Source organism: Ananas comosus, linkage group 24 (assembly GCF_001540865.1).
Source record: "Ananas comosus cultivar F153 linkage group 24, ASM154086v1, whole genome shotgun sequence".
NCBI lineage: Eukaryota > Viridiplantae > Streptophyta > Magnoliopsida > Poales > Bromeliaceae > Ananas > Ananas comosus.
In genome coordinates this window covers 2,998,190-3,015,244 of record NC_033644.1, presented here as the reverse complement: position 1 = coordinate 3,015,244, position 17,055 = coordinate 2,998,190, and the positions used below count along the sequence as shown (strand labels likewise).

The 17,055-nt window shown below is 37.4% G+C and overlaps 1 protein-coding gene across 1 annotated transcript; it reads left to right on the top strand.

The window, feature by feature from the left end:
* LOC109728523 (translation initiation factor IF-2-like) lies at positions 11,332-11,937 on the top strand. Its single transcript, XM_020258940.1, has one exon. It carries the CDS (start codon positions 11,332-11,334, stop codon positions 11,935-11,937), a length of 606 nt encoding a protein of 201 aa, XP_020114529.1.

Below are 17,055 nucleotides of genomic sequence, written 5' to 3'. Positions count from 1 at the left end.
TTCCTGTTTACGTTTTTCCTCATCGATCCTACGATATAAACAAGAAGGCCATTTCTTCTTCAAATTCATCTTCTTCCTGCGGACTCGACAATAAAGCCCTTTCGGAAATCTTATCATAATAATAAACACTAGACAACAGAAACCCCTTGAATTAACATAGCTGCTGATCAAGTTCCTCTCTAATGCCCCCACTCCACACTCCCACCAAAATCTCGAGCGAGTAGCAAGCAAGAACAATCACAGGAAGAAAATTCGTCTAAAAAAAAAGTGAGGAAAAAGAAGAAAAAAATCCGGGGCACTTCCTACAAATCCAAATCTACAAGAGGAAAGGCAAACTAGAATTAAAGAAAGAAAAAGAAAAAAAATTANATTAAGAAGATGTTGGGGTGAGGAGGCCTCGGCAAAGGGCGAGGTTTCGCTGAGCACATCATCGTCCCCGTTAGTGAATAGCTCCAAGTCCTTGTCTTCCTCGTTGGAAAAGTCCCTCCTTTCGAGCTTGGAATGGGCGGCGACGAAGACGTGAACAAAAGTAAACGCGCCAAATCAACAGCATCAACGACGGGATAAATCTCACATAAGACGGCCAAAATAATTTATACAAAAAGCGTAACTAAGTTTAGTTGCCAAAAAAATTAAATTACCTAAATTACGAAAACAACAAGATAAATTTATAGTCTCCAAACTAAATAAAAATATTTAAACATAATTAAGTATAATTTATTTTAAATATCGTTTTAGAGCTGCAATTGCAGTAGCAATTTTTCCCGCTTGAACAGAGTAGTTTGTTGCATTCTCCTTGCGCTTCCTTGCATTTTCCACCGTGAAAAAATCTTCGGAATTTTGTAGAACTTCGGACTTTATTTCCTCGGCCCGATATCGCCCCGTCAGTTCATCGCGTCGTTCTTTCAGTTTAGCTTTTTCCTTTTTGGTTCTAGCTCTTTGTTCGTTAATTTTTCCTGCATGAAACAATAATAAATTAAATAAACAAAAATATATCAAAAAAAAAAAAGGAGAGAGAAAAAAGAAAATAAAAAAATTTCCTTGTTTTCCACATGAAAAACAGGAGAAAAGTCCCATTAGTAATCGACGAAAGAGGATAAATATAGTAGTAGAAAGAGAAGGGCTCGGAGTGGAGTGGAAATAAAATAAATGGAGCGGTTTGGAGTGATGGGATAAATGGAGTGGAAGGGTTCGGAGTGATGGGATAAATGGAGTGGAAGGTTTCATCCCTTTTATATAGGGAGAAAGATGGGCCCCAAACAACCCAGCCAAACTATCCTCGTAGAAATAAATAGACAGCTTTGAGAAATCAATCATCCAACCAAACAATGGAAAGTACTCAGCTCTTTTAACTGGTTTCCCATCGTCACAAAACAAAGTCTCTAATTAAGTATTTTATGTGTTTGATGTGACAGTTGAATTAGATCATTTATTCTGAAATATTGTTGAGATCGAAGAAGCTAATCTATCTATTGAATGTCCAGGGCGCTTGCTAATGTGCTATTGTGCATGTCCTAATTATTTTGGTTTATTTATGTATCTGCCTCGAAACACGAGTAAGGTAGTTTATCAACACATTTAACATTGTACAAGGGGGTGGCTCTTTAATTTGTTGGGAGATCCAAAGCATTTACCATGGAAAAAGAGAACAATAATAAATACAGGGGATGGCTCACTGATCGAATCCTGTGAGACAGTGAAATATCTTACCAAATCCAGGGATCTCTTTAGTCAATTTTGTCCCTTTGATCTGAACTAGGACTGATCAAACGGGTCTCTTCTCTTTCCCCCACCTTCTTTTTCTTTTTTTTTCTTTTTTTTATTTTATTTTATTTTGAAGTGGTGCAAAAGTGCAAACTGGGTGTGTCAGTTGGTAAAGTTACAACAAACGGGCTATATATAAAACGAGTAAATGATACATGCATTCATGTGATTCCTTCCAGAGATTCCCAAAACCTAGGACTAGGAGGGTAGGCATCCTAGTAAATATTTTAAATTTTATAAATTTAAAATATTTTGAAAAATAAATGCATTATACTGTCAATTAAACTCTTAAAAAATATTCTGCAAAATAAATTTATAAACAGAATTCTAAGAAAAGCTCCGGAAAAATTTTTTTTTTTTTTTGCAAAATAAACAAATAAGAAAAAAACCAAAGAAACAAAATAATTTGCAAAAATAAATGAACAAAAAAATTTTCTCGTTAACGGTGGTATTTGAAACCAAGACATTTCGGTAAGTAGTATTTATCATGCCACCATACTCCAAATGAACTAGTATTATAAAATTATTAATGTAGTGTACAAAGCTCCTTCAAAAATATTATTTTTCTTTAGCTATAATTTTTAAAGTTATAATTTTATAAGTTTAAAATTTTAATTAATATGTATATATTAATTGGTTGAAATACAAAATATCCGTCACCAAGTGTGCGTCCTGCCGTCCTACACATAGTACCCATTTAAGAAAAACAAAGCAAAATTTTCTAATATTCTTTTTTAAAAGATCTTTTTTATTGGCCAACAATCCATAAGCACTAATGCATTAAAGTTAAAAAATAATTACTTTTAAAAATTAATCTTGTATGCACGTCATATCAATTTTTAAAATAATTAATTTTTAAAATTTAAAATTTAAAATTTTAAAACTTAATCTATAATTTTTAATTTTCAATTTATAAATTCTAAATTTTTAAACTGTAGAATTCAGAAAACTTTCTTTTTATCTAAACTCAGCCAATCGGTTTAGAGCTTTAATCAAAATCAATTTTACAATTGAAAATCAGTTACATGACAAATCACATTTCCAGAATTTAAACCAACCAGGTCATTGATATAGCATTTAGTAATCTCATTTTCGAAATTTGATTCTAAATTTTATAATATGACATCCAATTGAGTTTATGATTGGATATATAAGAATCTAGTTACTAATAATGAAAATTGGGCTTAAACATTTTGAGCTAGTGGCTTGGACCCGGCAAATTATTATTGATAGTAGACGAAATGTGAGATAAATTTCAACTGAGACATGTTATATAGCGGGGAGAGCGAGGCTCTAAACGGGGGACGTATATGACATCCATCGAATGGGAATTGAGTTGTCACCATAATTAGTTAATTCGGATTCGACAAAAATTCGGCACGAATATAATATGTATAAAATTCGTTTTTTAATTTTTAAATTTGTTGAAAAATTCGGCTTAAAAAGCGAATTCGGTATAAAATATGAAATACAAAATATAAAATATAAGATAATTTATATTTAAAAATAAAAATTATAAATTTTTTATTCATATTTTTAATAATTCGTGAATAATTCGGCTAGCATAAAAATTAGCGAATAATTCTCTTTCTTTGGAAAAAAATTTATAAACGGACCGTTTAATTCGGATTTTTAATAATTCGCGAATAATTCGCGAATTAACTAACTAGGGTTGTCACTGGATATATAAGAGACCTAGCCACTAGTCATTATAACTGGACTTAAGTATTTTAGGTCAGTGGTTTGGACCCAACGAATTATTATTTTTCGTAGACCTGAATTGTTATATTTAATAAGTTTTCTAATTTTCAATACCTAAATTCAGAAATAGAAAAAAGCCATTTCTTAAAATCTAATTTTAATTTAAAATTTAAAATTTTATATTAAATTTGAAGCTAAAAATCTAAAATTTGAAAATTTAAAAATTTGAATGTTCAAAATTTAAAATTTAAACATACATTATACTGCATAAATAATAAAATAATTAAAATTTTCATAAAGTTTTTAATAAAATAGATGTAGAATTACATGTTGTCCAGTTTTATAATCGGATGGGGTGGGTGGTGTGTACCTTCGAATTTCGTGAACGTTGGACCATCAACGAGTGGGCTACCAACCGTCCCTAAAGCAAGTGGCGAAGGGCTTGATGGTTGGTACCAGAGATCCTAAGTTCGAATCCTAGTTGATTCACATTTCCAGCTAAGTTTATTTCTTAATGAAATAAACGAAGCGGATAGCGTTCTATCTATCTCTCAAAAAAAAAAAAAAAAAAAAAAAAACGAGTGGGCTCACTTTTTCGTCGCCATCAACAATAAATTGCGCTGTTCCAGTGGGGCCCACTTTTTCGTCGCCGTCAAGAATAAATAGCTCTGTTCCATCATAAATGTGATGTGATGTTTGTTGCCTTGTTGGAAACTGTGACTCGCCCTGGGGAAAACCTGTGAAAAAACACGTGATTTCCAAATTAACAAAACGTGTTTTATGCACTGTGCTACAGATTCTTCGGGAAACAAAACAACACGTCTTTGCCCTAATCGGGCAAAAATTGTACAGACACAGTGTCTGTAAAATTTAATTTGAGGACGACTTGGATGAGTGCCGCGTGGCATCCAGACGCTCCAGATGGGCGCCGTGTCACCCCCACTACTCTGCTTTTTGGGAGAACAGTGGGGTTATTTCGGTGCACCCGGTGCACCATCTTTTGCTTTAAATTTTATTTTTATTTTTTAATTATAATTTAATAATATAATAGAGATATATTTATGATATATTTTAAAAATATTATTTAAAATTAATTTTAAATCGTAAACTCTTAATTGTTTATATATATTTTTAAAATATACTATGTCAAATTATGATTTAAAAAGTAAAAAAAATATTAAAGCAAAACGTAGTGCACCATCTGCACCCAAAAAAACTAAAGCTGCTCCCCTCACGAGGCACGTGCCACGCGGCGCCCACAGCGGGCATCCCTAAATTGCTCTTTATGGACACTGTGTCCATAAAATTTTTCCCCGATTTTTCTTTTTTTTGCAAATACCCCTTGAGCAATTTTTATTTTAAAATAACTCTATCAAAATTAAAATTATAAAAATAATCCTATTCCTGCCACGCAGGCGCTATATCAGCGCCACGCGGGCAGGGCTGGGGCCAGGATATTTAAGTTGAACACGGTGAATGATTCACCGTGTCTAAACACGGTAAATGGTTCACCGTGTCTAAACACGGTAAATGGTTCACCGTGTTTAGTACGTATTTTTTGTATATTGAAAAGAGCAATAAGGAGTAGGGATGTCAATAGGTATGGATATCCGAAATATTATCCGAATCCAAATCCGAATAAATTATATATATATACATAATTTATTTTTATTTATTTATACAATATATAAATATATCCATATCTGACCAAAAACTTGAAACCTGAACCTGAACCCAGTGAGTTTTAAAAACCTATACCGTTGGATGAAGATCTAAGAAATAAAAATTATTAAATATTTTATATATTGTATAAATAAATAAAAATAAATTATGTACATATACATAATTTATTCGGATTTGGATTCGGATAATATTTCGGATATCCATATCTATTGACATCCCTACTCCCTATTCCTCTTTTCAATATACAAAAAATACGTACTAAACACGGTAAACCATTCACTATATTCAAACACGGTGAATGGTTCACCGTATTCAACTTAACACACGGCCCTGCCCGCGTGGTGCTGACGTGGCGCCTGCGTGGTAGGCCCAGAACTATTTTTGCAAATTAAATTTTGACAGAGCTATTTTTAAAATAAAAATTTATCAGGAGGCTAAATATAAAAAAAGCTCTTTTTCCCCTCTTTAATATAGTGTTGCATCTAATTAGATCTTCGTGCTAAGGATGCGTTCGGATACACATAAAATTATAGAATTCTTTTGTTATTTAGAGATAGGTAGCACGCTACCCAATTTATTTATTTCATTTAAAAATAAATTTAGCTGAAAATGTGAATCAAATAGAATTCAAACTCGGATCTTGAGTACCAATCAGCAAGCCCTTTGCGACTTACTCTAGGGATGGTCGGCATAGAAAAAATATTTTTAGTGAAAAAAATTTTACATTATTTAATATTAATTTATAGGAAAAAAATTAATTTTTAATTATTTAGTTGAAAGGAAAAAATTATAAATAAAAATTATTATATATTTTTTTATTTTATATATTTTATATTATTAATATATAATAATTATTATATTACATATATTAGTATTATAGTTTATATTTATAAATGAAATATATTTAAAATATATTATGCAAAAATTAAATATGTAATATAATATATAATAGTACATATTTAATACTATAAAATAAATTACTAGATATTTATAAATAATATTTATAAATAAAATATTATATATTTATATTAAAAATAAAATACCATATTTAAAATATATATAGAATTGAGCTCTTGTCCTTTTAAAAATACCAAGTTATTGGTATTTATGGATTTTGGCATTTGGATTAAGGGATGTGCTGTTAGGATAACATAGGACCTTAGGGTTGAGTGGGTGGTTGGTTAGTTAAAAAGTATGATTTAATGGCTGAAAATGATCAAAGGGGTAGATTTAACGGTAGGAAACTTACAAGCACCAAGTGCTTGATACTTTTACAAGCACCATAACCGTATTATATAAAAATAATCGAAGGGATATATCTAACGGTAAAAAATTTATAAGTATCAAATTCTTTGTGCTTTTACAAGCACCATAATGCATATATACACATACATATATATACATATTATATACATGTATATATACATATATACATGTATATATATATATATATATATATATATATATGTATATATACATGTATATATACATGTATATATACATATATCGTATATAACATGTATATATATAATATATACATATATGTATATATACATGTTATATATTACATATATGTATATTATAATACATGTATATATACATTGTATATACATGTATACATGTTATATATAGCATATATAACATATTATCATATAATACATATTATATATATATATATATATTATATATATATATATATAATATTATATATATACTATTATATACATTATATATACAGACATGTATGTATACAGACTATGTATGTATATATACATGTATATAATATAGATCACTATTTGTTCGATGCCTAGAGCCTGAGGTATACTTAAGTTTCGCGGACGAAACTTTTTGTAGTGGAGAGATATGTGAATTCCTGGTGTTTGGCGGTAAAGGCTTGTCGACAGCTCTGGAGAGTGTCGGACGAGTCTGAGTCTCGTTGGCGCGAAATAGACGCAAAACGGACTCTGCGCGATGCGAGAGCAGCCTTTGGCAAGAAAATCTGCAAATAGCAGTTTTCTCTGCTTGCTGTACCGGTACAGCCAGTATGGTGTACTGGTACACTACACAGGGCTGTACGCAGACTGCTCTCGGGTTGCCTTTGTACCGGTACACAGGCCCGTGTACCGGTACACCAGGGTAGGTGAGAGGGTGTTTTGCTTTTTCTACTCGTTCGTGTCACCCTTTCCCTTCCTCTCTATTTAGACGTGTAGAGCAGAGAGAGTGAGAGTTTTCTCTGGCTTCTTCTCCTCTCTCTCTCTAGCTTGGTCCGATTGTAGAGGAGCCTCGGTGGAGTTTGAGTTTCGCCAACGTCGCGCCGTGGAGCCTGTCGGCGTGTCTTCGTTGTTTAGTGCTGCGAGGAGGCAGGGCTAGTGTGGATTTTCAACTGTTCTCGACGTCGCGCCGGAGTTCGATAGAGGTTGAGCTGAGGTGTTCATCAATTCCTTCAACCGTTGCAAGTCCTTACTACTTCAAGCTCAAAGATGTTGTTTTGCAGAATTTCCACAGTCGACCGTCGTGGTTGCGGCTCGTACGCGACGTAGGAGTGTCGGATTACGACGAAACTTGGTTCGTGTGATTTAGGACTTCGAGAGGAATCCACGAAGTCCAGATTGCTGATTTTGGTGAAGGTTAGCTTGGTCGAAACTCTATTTCTCTCTGCTGATATTGTTTTGAGTAGAATTTGTATTTATTGTGGGTTTCTATGTCTAGATTCTTGGAGTGTTGTTATTTGTGGTTCGGTGAGTTGCAGTCGAGCTTAGCAAGGACTCCGGTGACCCTCTTCGCTGCGCGGATTAGCCTGTGAGGTGAGTTTTCATCGGTTTACTCCTAAGTAAGATTTAGTAAACATGTATAGTTTCCGATTGTTTATACTCCGTACTAGCTTAAATTCATTGAGTACATAGTGGCTGAAATCTGATTTGAAGCATGTATAGAATCTAGTTAAACTATACATGTTGGACTTGAAATGAAATTAGGAGAAAACCGGCGATTTGGACTTGTCACCTGTTTACACTACCTGATTTAGCTCTAGGACCGTTATAAATTTGTAATCATCGCAGTATTGGTGTGATGGATACCCCAGGTAGTTTAGAATTCAGTTACGCTCGTGTTGGGATGCCTAGCATATTTTACAGTAGAAATCTAGGCTGTTTCGGATTGTTGGGTGCTGTCGGGTGGACAGTGGACCCAGATACTTATTTTTGGTCTCAGATTGTGCTGAGGCACGTGGTTTGGTTTCTAGACATGTTTGACCCTAGTTACTTGTGTCATGCCCCGGGGTCCCTTTTTAGTGTTAAAACACAGCAGAATTTTTTTTTTTTTTTTTTTTTTTTGGAAACCTGACCCGGTATGCCAGATCCGCCACAAATACAGGGAATCCACTGCTCACGCGGACAGAGTCTCCCCTGTATTTGCACGGCGTCAACACAGTATAAGAGTATAGCCAGGAAACAACCACAACCACAACAAATGAATATAAAAATACCTATACATTCATACATTCACCATTCACATCACAGTTTTACATTCATGTTTAAATAGAAATCCACGAAAAATTCTTTTGAAAACTGTTTCCTACACGGAAACCTTTATCTTTAAAAACGCTACCACGAGGGGTAGAAAATTTATTTACAAAATCCAGAATTCACATTTTCAAATGTAAATAAACACTGAACCACATGAACCAACTAAACTATACATCAACCGAAGTAAGAAGGGTAAGAAACTAAACCGAAATAACGCTCGGTCGGAAGCTCTATCGACGCTACACGCGTACCTCACGCCTCGTCTCAACCCTCACCGCCCCCGATACCTGAAAAATGGTGGGGAGTGAGAACATGTAAACATGTCTCCCTCCCCAGTGGTACCGCAAGCCGATGAAGGCGAGGAGTACTCACCAGATCAGGAAGAGCTATACAACAACACGGTCAGTGGAAATATAGTAGCAAAAACAATAAACGAAAGAGATATGAAGAAGCTGACAAGTATAGATGCAGGTAAATAAAACAGTACGTACAATAAACAGATAAGGATGTACTGGAAATAAACACTACACTACTGTATGCAGCCCCAACTGACGATAAGCTCAAAAGTACCCAATCTCGCTGCCCTATTGTCCGAAAACCTCAGCCCATGCCACACTGCTCAACTTGCACCTGACCCTCGCAATGAAGCCCCTGGGTCATAAGCATAGTACCTGACCTCGCAATGAAGCCCCTGGGTCAGAAGCATATACCCTCGCAATAAAAGCCCTGGGCTTACGGTTGGCAATCCAACCACTTTTCGGAAAAGAACACCCTCTTGCGGTGGATCAGACCGCTGGTCGGTTCGTGAATGCGTACTGTAGTGGCGATCAATGTAGTATGCTCAAGATCATCCATCGCGCAACTAGCCGATCATCAGCCCCTCAGGGCACGCCGACCGTATAGCCATCAGCAACTAATCGACTACGTAAGTCAAGATAGAACTGTAGCAACTCGACCGAATAGGTCATAGATATCACAATAGGGGAACGCCCAACCAAATCAAGATATAGTGACAGATAAGTCAACTCTACTCCTAAGTATGATATCAACATGGAAATAACTGAGTAGAGGAATGCAGAACAGACCAAACTAGGTCAACAGATACAGAATGCACAACAGACCAACTAGGTCAACAGATACGGATGCGGATAGAACCACTCTACTCCTACTCAGGATACTAAGCATGCAAACAACGAGTATAGTATAATCAAACAACGTGGGTGTAATGTAATCAATAGAGGTGCAAAGCTCAACATATAACATATGCATGGATAATAACAAAGGAGCAAGGGTAAGAAACCATCACCGAGCGTGCACACTGTACCGACGTCGGATCGAACTACCCACCTGTACAACTGTCGCGCCTGTCTCCTGACTTCAAAAGAACGTCAACAGGACCTAAGGAGGGTCCACTGGTTAGTGTCTAACCCATAGCTAAGAAACCCTAAAAGCATAAACCCACAAATAAACCCACGAGAATCGGTTCCCCAAACCGATCGTCGTAATACGCCGGAAGTCCGAAAACCACACCGGACGCCGTCGGGCCACTAAGTGTCCCGCAACTCACCGACTCTTGTCACGAGTCACCTACTGCCTAAAACACTCCAATTTGGATGTTTTGCAGCAAACACAAGATAAACCACTACACAATATCGCCGGATAATTTACAAACACGGGTTCCCGGAATGTCAAATTCGACACCGGAACCCACCGTCGCTCACGCCGCTCACACGAACCCACAAAGTGATGATAGTGACCAGCCAACAAGGCTTAGCGACACTCACAGAGAGCAACCAAACGACGTCGGAAGAAATCCGAACCGAAAACCGCGTTCTTTCGGCGAATTTCGCCGAAAAACGCATCGAAATCGACTCTTCGATTTCTGCAAAAGCTAACGGATCATGGACAATCAGTCCAGAGGACACCACACATTCTACACACTGTCCACAGTAGCACAAGGCTCACAATTGCACAAAAGCCCCTGAATTTACATAAAATCCCAATATTTTATGTAATCGGGCGATAACATAGCCCGTACACGCAAACCGAGGACTTCTAAGTTCTGCTGAGACACATACTGATAGGTCTCGACGTACCGGAGGCCGTGCTCACGGTCTGGAGGCGCAACAGGTCACTGTGGGGAGCGGCGGAGCAACCCGAAGGTTCAGCGAACAGCGCGCAGTCGGGAAGATTGCTCAAAACAGGGCTAACCGGACACTGTTGATCCAAAGTGAGGTGAGCACTGTGATCAGAACTGACCCACGATCACTGTGCTCACCTCCGGAGGCATCAGGACAGCCTCGGATCGCCGGATAGCGTGCGCAACCCAAAACAGCAGCCAAACAGGCTCGACAGGGTCGACACTGCCGAAACAGCGGAGCGGAGTCTCCCCGCAGAATCTAAGGTGAGCACGATGATCAGCAATTTTCTACGATCATCGTGCTCCCTTTCGCAGAGATCGGGGAGGCTCGAGGAAGCTCCGAACAGTAAACCATCCCAAATAAGCCCTATTTCGGCTTGGCCGGAGCAAGGTTGCTCCGGCCGGCCTCCGGCGGCACGGCGGCGCGCGTGGGGCCAGGGATGGGTGCGGGGGAGTGAGGAACACGATGCTCACCTCCGTTGGCGGCGGGGTGGCGGCGGCGCGTCGGCGGAGCAAGGCATGCCCGCACGAGCTAGGGCACGGTCCGGGGGTGTTGCGCCACGGCCGGGGGGCAGTCGGGGACGACGGTGGCAGTCACAGAGGCCAGGAAGGAGGAGGAAGGCGGCGGGCGACAGCGGCGGCGGCCCCGCGGCTCGGGCGTTGCCACTCGAGCTAGGCTTGTCTGCAGGCCTAGCGGCGGCCGCCCAAGGTTCAGGGCGGCGGCGGCGATCGAAGGCGGCGGCGACCCCCGAAAGTCGGTGGGACACAGGAGAAGGCCGCGGGTGTGGACCAAGGCGCTGCGGCGCTGGGGTGGAGTTACCAAGTCTGCTCGGTCCGAGCAGACCTGGGATGGCCGCAGGGTGGCCGCGGCGCGGCGGCGCCGCAGGAGCGCCGGCGACCCGCCGGGTGGTGCCGAGGTCCGGGATGGCGCCGAACGGTGCAGCGTGGCTGCGCGGGGAGGCCGCGAGTCATCCTCGACTAAGCTCGCCTAGCAGCAGCCGGTGCAGCAGCGGCCGCGCGGCGCTTGCGACGCGGCGGTCGGCGGGAATGCTCGCCGGAGCCAGGAGCGACACCGGCGGAGGGTCTGGAGGTGCGCAAGTCTCGGCTTCCTCACAACCGAGATAAGAGAGAGGAGAGAGGATAGAGATGGAGGGAGATAGAAAGTAGAGGGGGAAGCCGGGGAGGTCCCTCCGGCGACCGCAGCGGCTTGCGGCGGCAAGGTGCGCGCATGGGGTGGCAGGAGGAGGTGAAGCGGTTAGGAGCTAGGGTTTTCGAATGGTGTAGGGTTAGGGTTTCACATGAAAACCCTAACTCTTTTAGCCTTATACTAGAGACAAATTGCAAGTAAGTCCTCCAAACTCAAAATTTCATAACGAGTCCTCCACAGCGCGTGTACAGCACGGAGAAACCCTCTCATGTACGATCCCATGCAAAACGGCACATTAAAATATCGCATCTTTGCGAAATTACAATTTTGCCAACACCGACCTTCTTCGATCAACGTCGATCTCCGCAGATCCGTCCATCGATTTCGAACGGATCACACCAGTGCGATCAGCACCTCGGAGATAGCAAAGCTACGATTTTTTTTCACCTCGATCGACCATAGATTCGCGACGAAATCCATTCTCTTTCCAAAAGGCCACAATGACGCACAATTACATAAGAAACATGTATTTCAGATTTTGTCGAAATCCGATGTGTCAAAACAAAATCGCGCCGCGCCATTAGTTCCAGAATACCTGCATCCTTCGAAACGAGCTATTGGACTGCTATGAACGCGGTCGATACGCACGACAGAAGCCAACTCTACTGCGTGGCTTCTCCGGAAATCGGAGTTACTATTCACTAAGTGAAAACTAAAAATCTGTAACTTCTCCGTTTTAGCTCATTTTCTCCTGAAACTTGACGAGTGCTTCATGTAATTAAAATTACACACAAAACTCGTCAACAGAGAGTTTAGTTGCACTGTAAAAACTCAGTCCTTACAACTTGACTTTGGCTTGTTAAGAGCCTGATTGAGCTCGACAGAGATACGCTGCATACTCGGTTGGGTAGCTCCCACGAGTGCCACTCGGAGAGGCGTTGTGCTTCCCGCGTTGGTGTCGTTCATTAACGGTTGGACTTATCTTCACGGATGTTAGTGTGGAGGTAGCTGGATAGTCCCAACAGCGCGGGACGGGTGTATTCACATCCCTGGGACGGGTATGTTTACAGTCCTAAGAGATTGGGTCAGGATGTGCATTTATACAGTAGATTAGTTTAGAGCATGATAGTGTAATAACTCGTAGCTGTAGATTTTATTCACAGCATTTATTACTATCTTCGCTCCCTTCTGTAGACTTAGTGGGTTAACCGATGATGTGAGGGCAGGCACCGCTGAGGATACTTGTTTTACAGTAGTTTCTCACGACCCTGTTGTTATCCCGTTTTTGCAGAGTCATGTTTCGGCTGCTGCGTGGCCGATCTGGATCGAGACACAGGCGTCGCGAGTTAGAGCCCTACTAGACGAGCCGAGTTAGAGGTGCCCTCTACACCCAGGTAGTTGTTTTTATGGAGTTCATATACATACACGTTTAACTCGCCAGGGCGAGTAGTTTTGTATCTGCGGATTTGGCGTATGTATATGGAACTCGGTTTGTTTTTTGTACTGGCCTCTTCTAGCAACTTTATACTACTGTTGTAGTATTGTATATTTACAGGTACAGCTACCGCTTCGTATACAAGAAAAATTTTTTTTGTATACGGCGGATTTGTCGGGTGCCCGAGAACCGTGTAACTCCGGGCGTGACAATAAGAATCCAAAGCATTAGAAAAAAAACTTGATTTAGTGTTTCTAGAAAGGAAAAAATCGAAAATGTCACAAGTACTCTGTGTAACCTATTAATTAAAATTTTTCTCTAAATTTATCCATGTATAAGACTTTCAATTTTTTAATATTTTTAATTTAAAATAAGATGTATATTTAGTTTTTAGTATATAAATGTGAGGTTGGTTGGTTGCAATGTTGTCAAGTGGGTTGGCTGCTATGAGGCCTTGCATACATTGATCAATAAAAAGGGAGAGAAGAGTCTTGTCTTTTTTCATTTTCGGAAGTGCCCAACTCCCAAGAAAATAAAAGTGATGTGAAATGTTTTTAAAAGTCATTTTCAAGTGATTATTTCTAGAGAACTCGCACATTTTTAAGATTTTAAAACTAAATTTAAATTTTTAATTAGAAATTTAATATTTAGTTTATATTTACAAATTAATGTCTAATATTTATTTATTACTAGGATTTATAATTTAAAATTTGAAATTTTATTATTTGAAATTTAATTTTAATTTTAAGATCTAAATTCGACAGTCAAAATTCAAATTGAATAAAGAATTAAATGTTGAATTGCAAAAAATTAAATTTGCAATTGTAAATTAAGATGTATAATTGTAATCTTTTTGAGTTTTAAAATATTAAAATTTTTACATTTCAAAATTTAAAAATTGAAATTTAACTTTCATTTTGAATTTTAAGATTTGAAATTTAAAATTAAAATTTAAACTCAATTTGGATCCAAATTTTATATTTTAATTTTAAAATTTGAATTTAAAGAATTTTCAAACCTTAAAATTTAGAATTAAAAATTAAGATTTAGAACTATATTTGAATATAAATTTAAAATTAACCTTAAATTAAAAATATTAAATTAAATTTATATTTCAATATTTTAAAATAAAATGCTAATATTAAATGTTAATTAAACTCTAAAAAATATTTGCGAAATAAATTTTTAAAAAATTCTAAAAAAAACCACCAGAAAATAATATTTTACAAAATAAATAAATAAGAAAAGATGAAAATAACAAATAGTTTGCAAAAATAAATGAATGAAAAGCTTTTGTTTATTTGAAACAACTTTGGCATTTGTTTAAGCAGAAAAAAATGTACGGATATCTCCACAACTATAGGCCCATTTAATAGAGCCCTTAAACTTAGTTTCCGGTTGAACAATTTCTAAACTTTTAATTAATCATTTTAACTTGATCTTATTTAAAGCTTAGACTGCAATTTAATAGTAGTATTCTATCGAATTTAAGGCCTAGATAGTACCTTCTTAGCTAACAAGACGATATATAGGATTAACAATCTCATGTAGCAGTTAACTTATGATGAGTTTCAGATCAACTATAAAATATATAATATTGCATGAAGACATAGTAAAATGGTTGCGGTGAATACCAATATAAAAAATAAAAAAGATAGTTGAGAGGTCAAATTTAAGATGGGGATCTAAACCTTAATAGCCTATATTAGATAGTTATGCCTAGTTATGAAATTATATAAGCTTATTGAATTAGACATAATAATTAGATTTAAATATTTTGCCGGTGATTTTGGGCCACAAATTATTATTGCTAGCGGTTATATACCAGTATTTTCACTGATGAAGAGAATAGTTTTGTTTGTACTCAAGTGTAATTAGAATAAATCATAGTTTGTTTGTACCAAGTGTAATTAGAATATAACATATTAATAAATCATGAATGAATTAGATGTTAATACTATCTTATATTATCTGTCCTCCCCACATTAGTGATACATATTGTGCATGTAAGTACATATTCGTGCATAGGGGTGTAAACGAGCCGAACACGGCGCGAGCTGGAGTCGGCTCGTTTATAAACGAGTTGAATACGAGCTGGCTCTTAAAGTATCGAGCCGAAAAATTCAGCTCGTGTTCGGCTCGTTTATTAACGAGCCGAACATGAGTTGGCTCACAAGCTGACTAATGAATAATAAATTAAAAAAAATGATTAAATATATATAAAAAATAAATTTATAAAATTTTATCCATTAGACTTTGATCTAATAGTTGAAACTTTATATAAAATAGTATTTTTATAATTAAACTCGCATTATATTTTTATTTGTTAAAATAAATAATAAAAAAATATATTATATATAATTATTTATTTATATATGAAATATAATTAAATATTATATAAATATAAAATATATGTATTCGAGCTGTTATCGGAGCCGAACACGAGCGAGTTACCCCAGATCGTGTTCGGATCATTTATTAAACGAGCTGAAAAATTCAGCTCGTGGTTCGGCTTATTTACTAAACGAGCGAGCCGATCTCGAGCTCATTTCGAGCGAACACGAGCTGGCTCCGGCGAACAACGGGCTAGATTGCCACCCTATTCTGCATGCAACTCACTGACTCTACTCAGAAGCCAGCTCAGTTGACTCGGCTTGATTTAAATCCATTCAGCAACATGCTTAGCGTATGTGGGATTAGAGTAAAAAATTACAGAATGTCCTATCAATTTTTTTTAATTTAAACATACTATTTCAAAATTATAGAATTCTATCATTTGTTTTTAAATTTAAACATATCTTTTTTAAAAAATTTGCAAACTAATGCATATCCTAACCACTCACACGTTCTCTTTTCCTTGCAATCAGCAAATCGGTACAGGCAACCCTAGCATCTCCACAAGCACAAATTTTATAATATCCGATCACTCTCAAGCACAAACAATCGACATACAAGAATATAGTATTTAGCTTTTCCTTTAACAAAAGAAGAAAAAAAAAAAAAGGCTCCTACCTAATTATCAGATATACTTATTAAAGAAAATATACAATATAAGCGAATCGCGTAATATAACATGCACTGAACACGGTAATCCAAGCCAAGAACAGATACAAAAGGCTCAACAAATAAGAGATTGAGCTCTCCCCTGCACCAGCATAAACAACAGTGTGCCACAGAGATTATATAGATTATTATAAATAAATAGGGTACAAGATGTAGCGATAGTATAAGATTACATTTTTACCCCTGATATAAGGAAAATATGTTTTTAACTCTTGCGGGTGCACACAACACTGTCCTGGGCAAGAAATGGCAACACGGCACCTTTCACCAACTCACGTTGACCGCCAGCAAACTTTTGCAGATTTTTTTTTTTTTTTTTTTTTTTAATTTCCTTGTCTATAAATTCAAATCCTCCTCCTTTATTCTTTAACCCCTCCTCCCCTCCTCTCCATCCCAACTCTATTCTTTTAACCCTCCTCGCCCACGCCTCTCCCAATATCCTAACTTCAGCCGCTCTCCCAATCCAACTCTCAGCGGGCGTGCTTGGGCGTGCTTCTCTCCAATCTCAAGAAGAGGAATATTATTATGCTATTTTTTTAATTTCTCTACTACTCTTTTGGCTTTATATATATTTTTTGACTTATCTTTACTCTTGTCT

What these genes read in the sequence shown, in the direction of transcription:
- LOC109728523 (XM_020258940.1), top strand. Translation starts at nt 11,332, where the DNA reads ATGCCCGCACGAGCTAGGGCACGGTCCGGGGGTGTTGCGCCACGGCCG.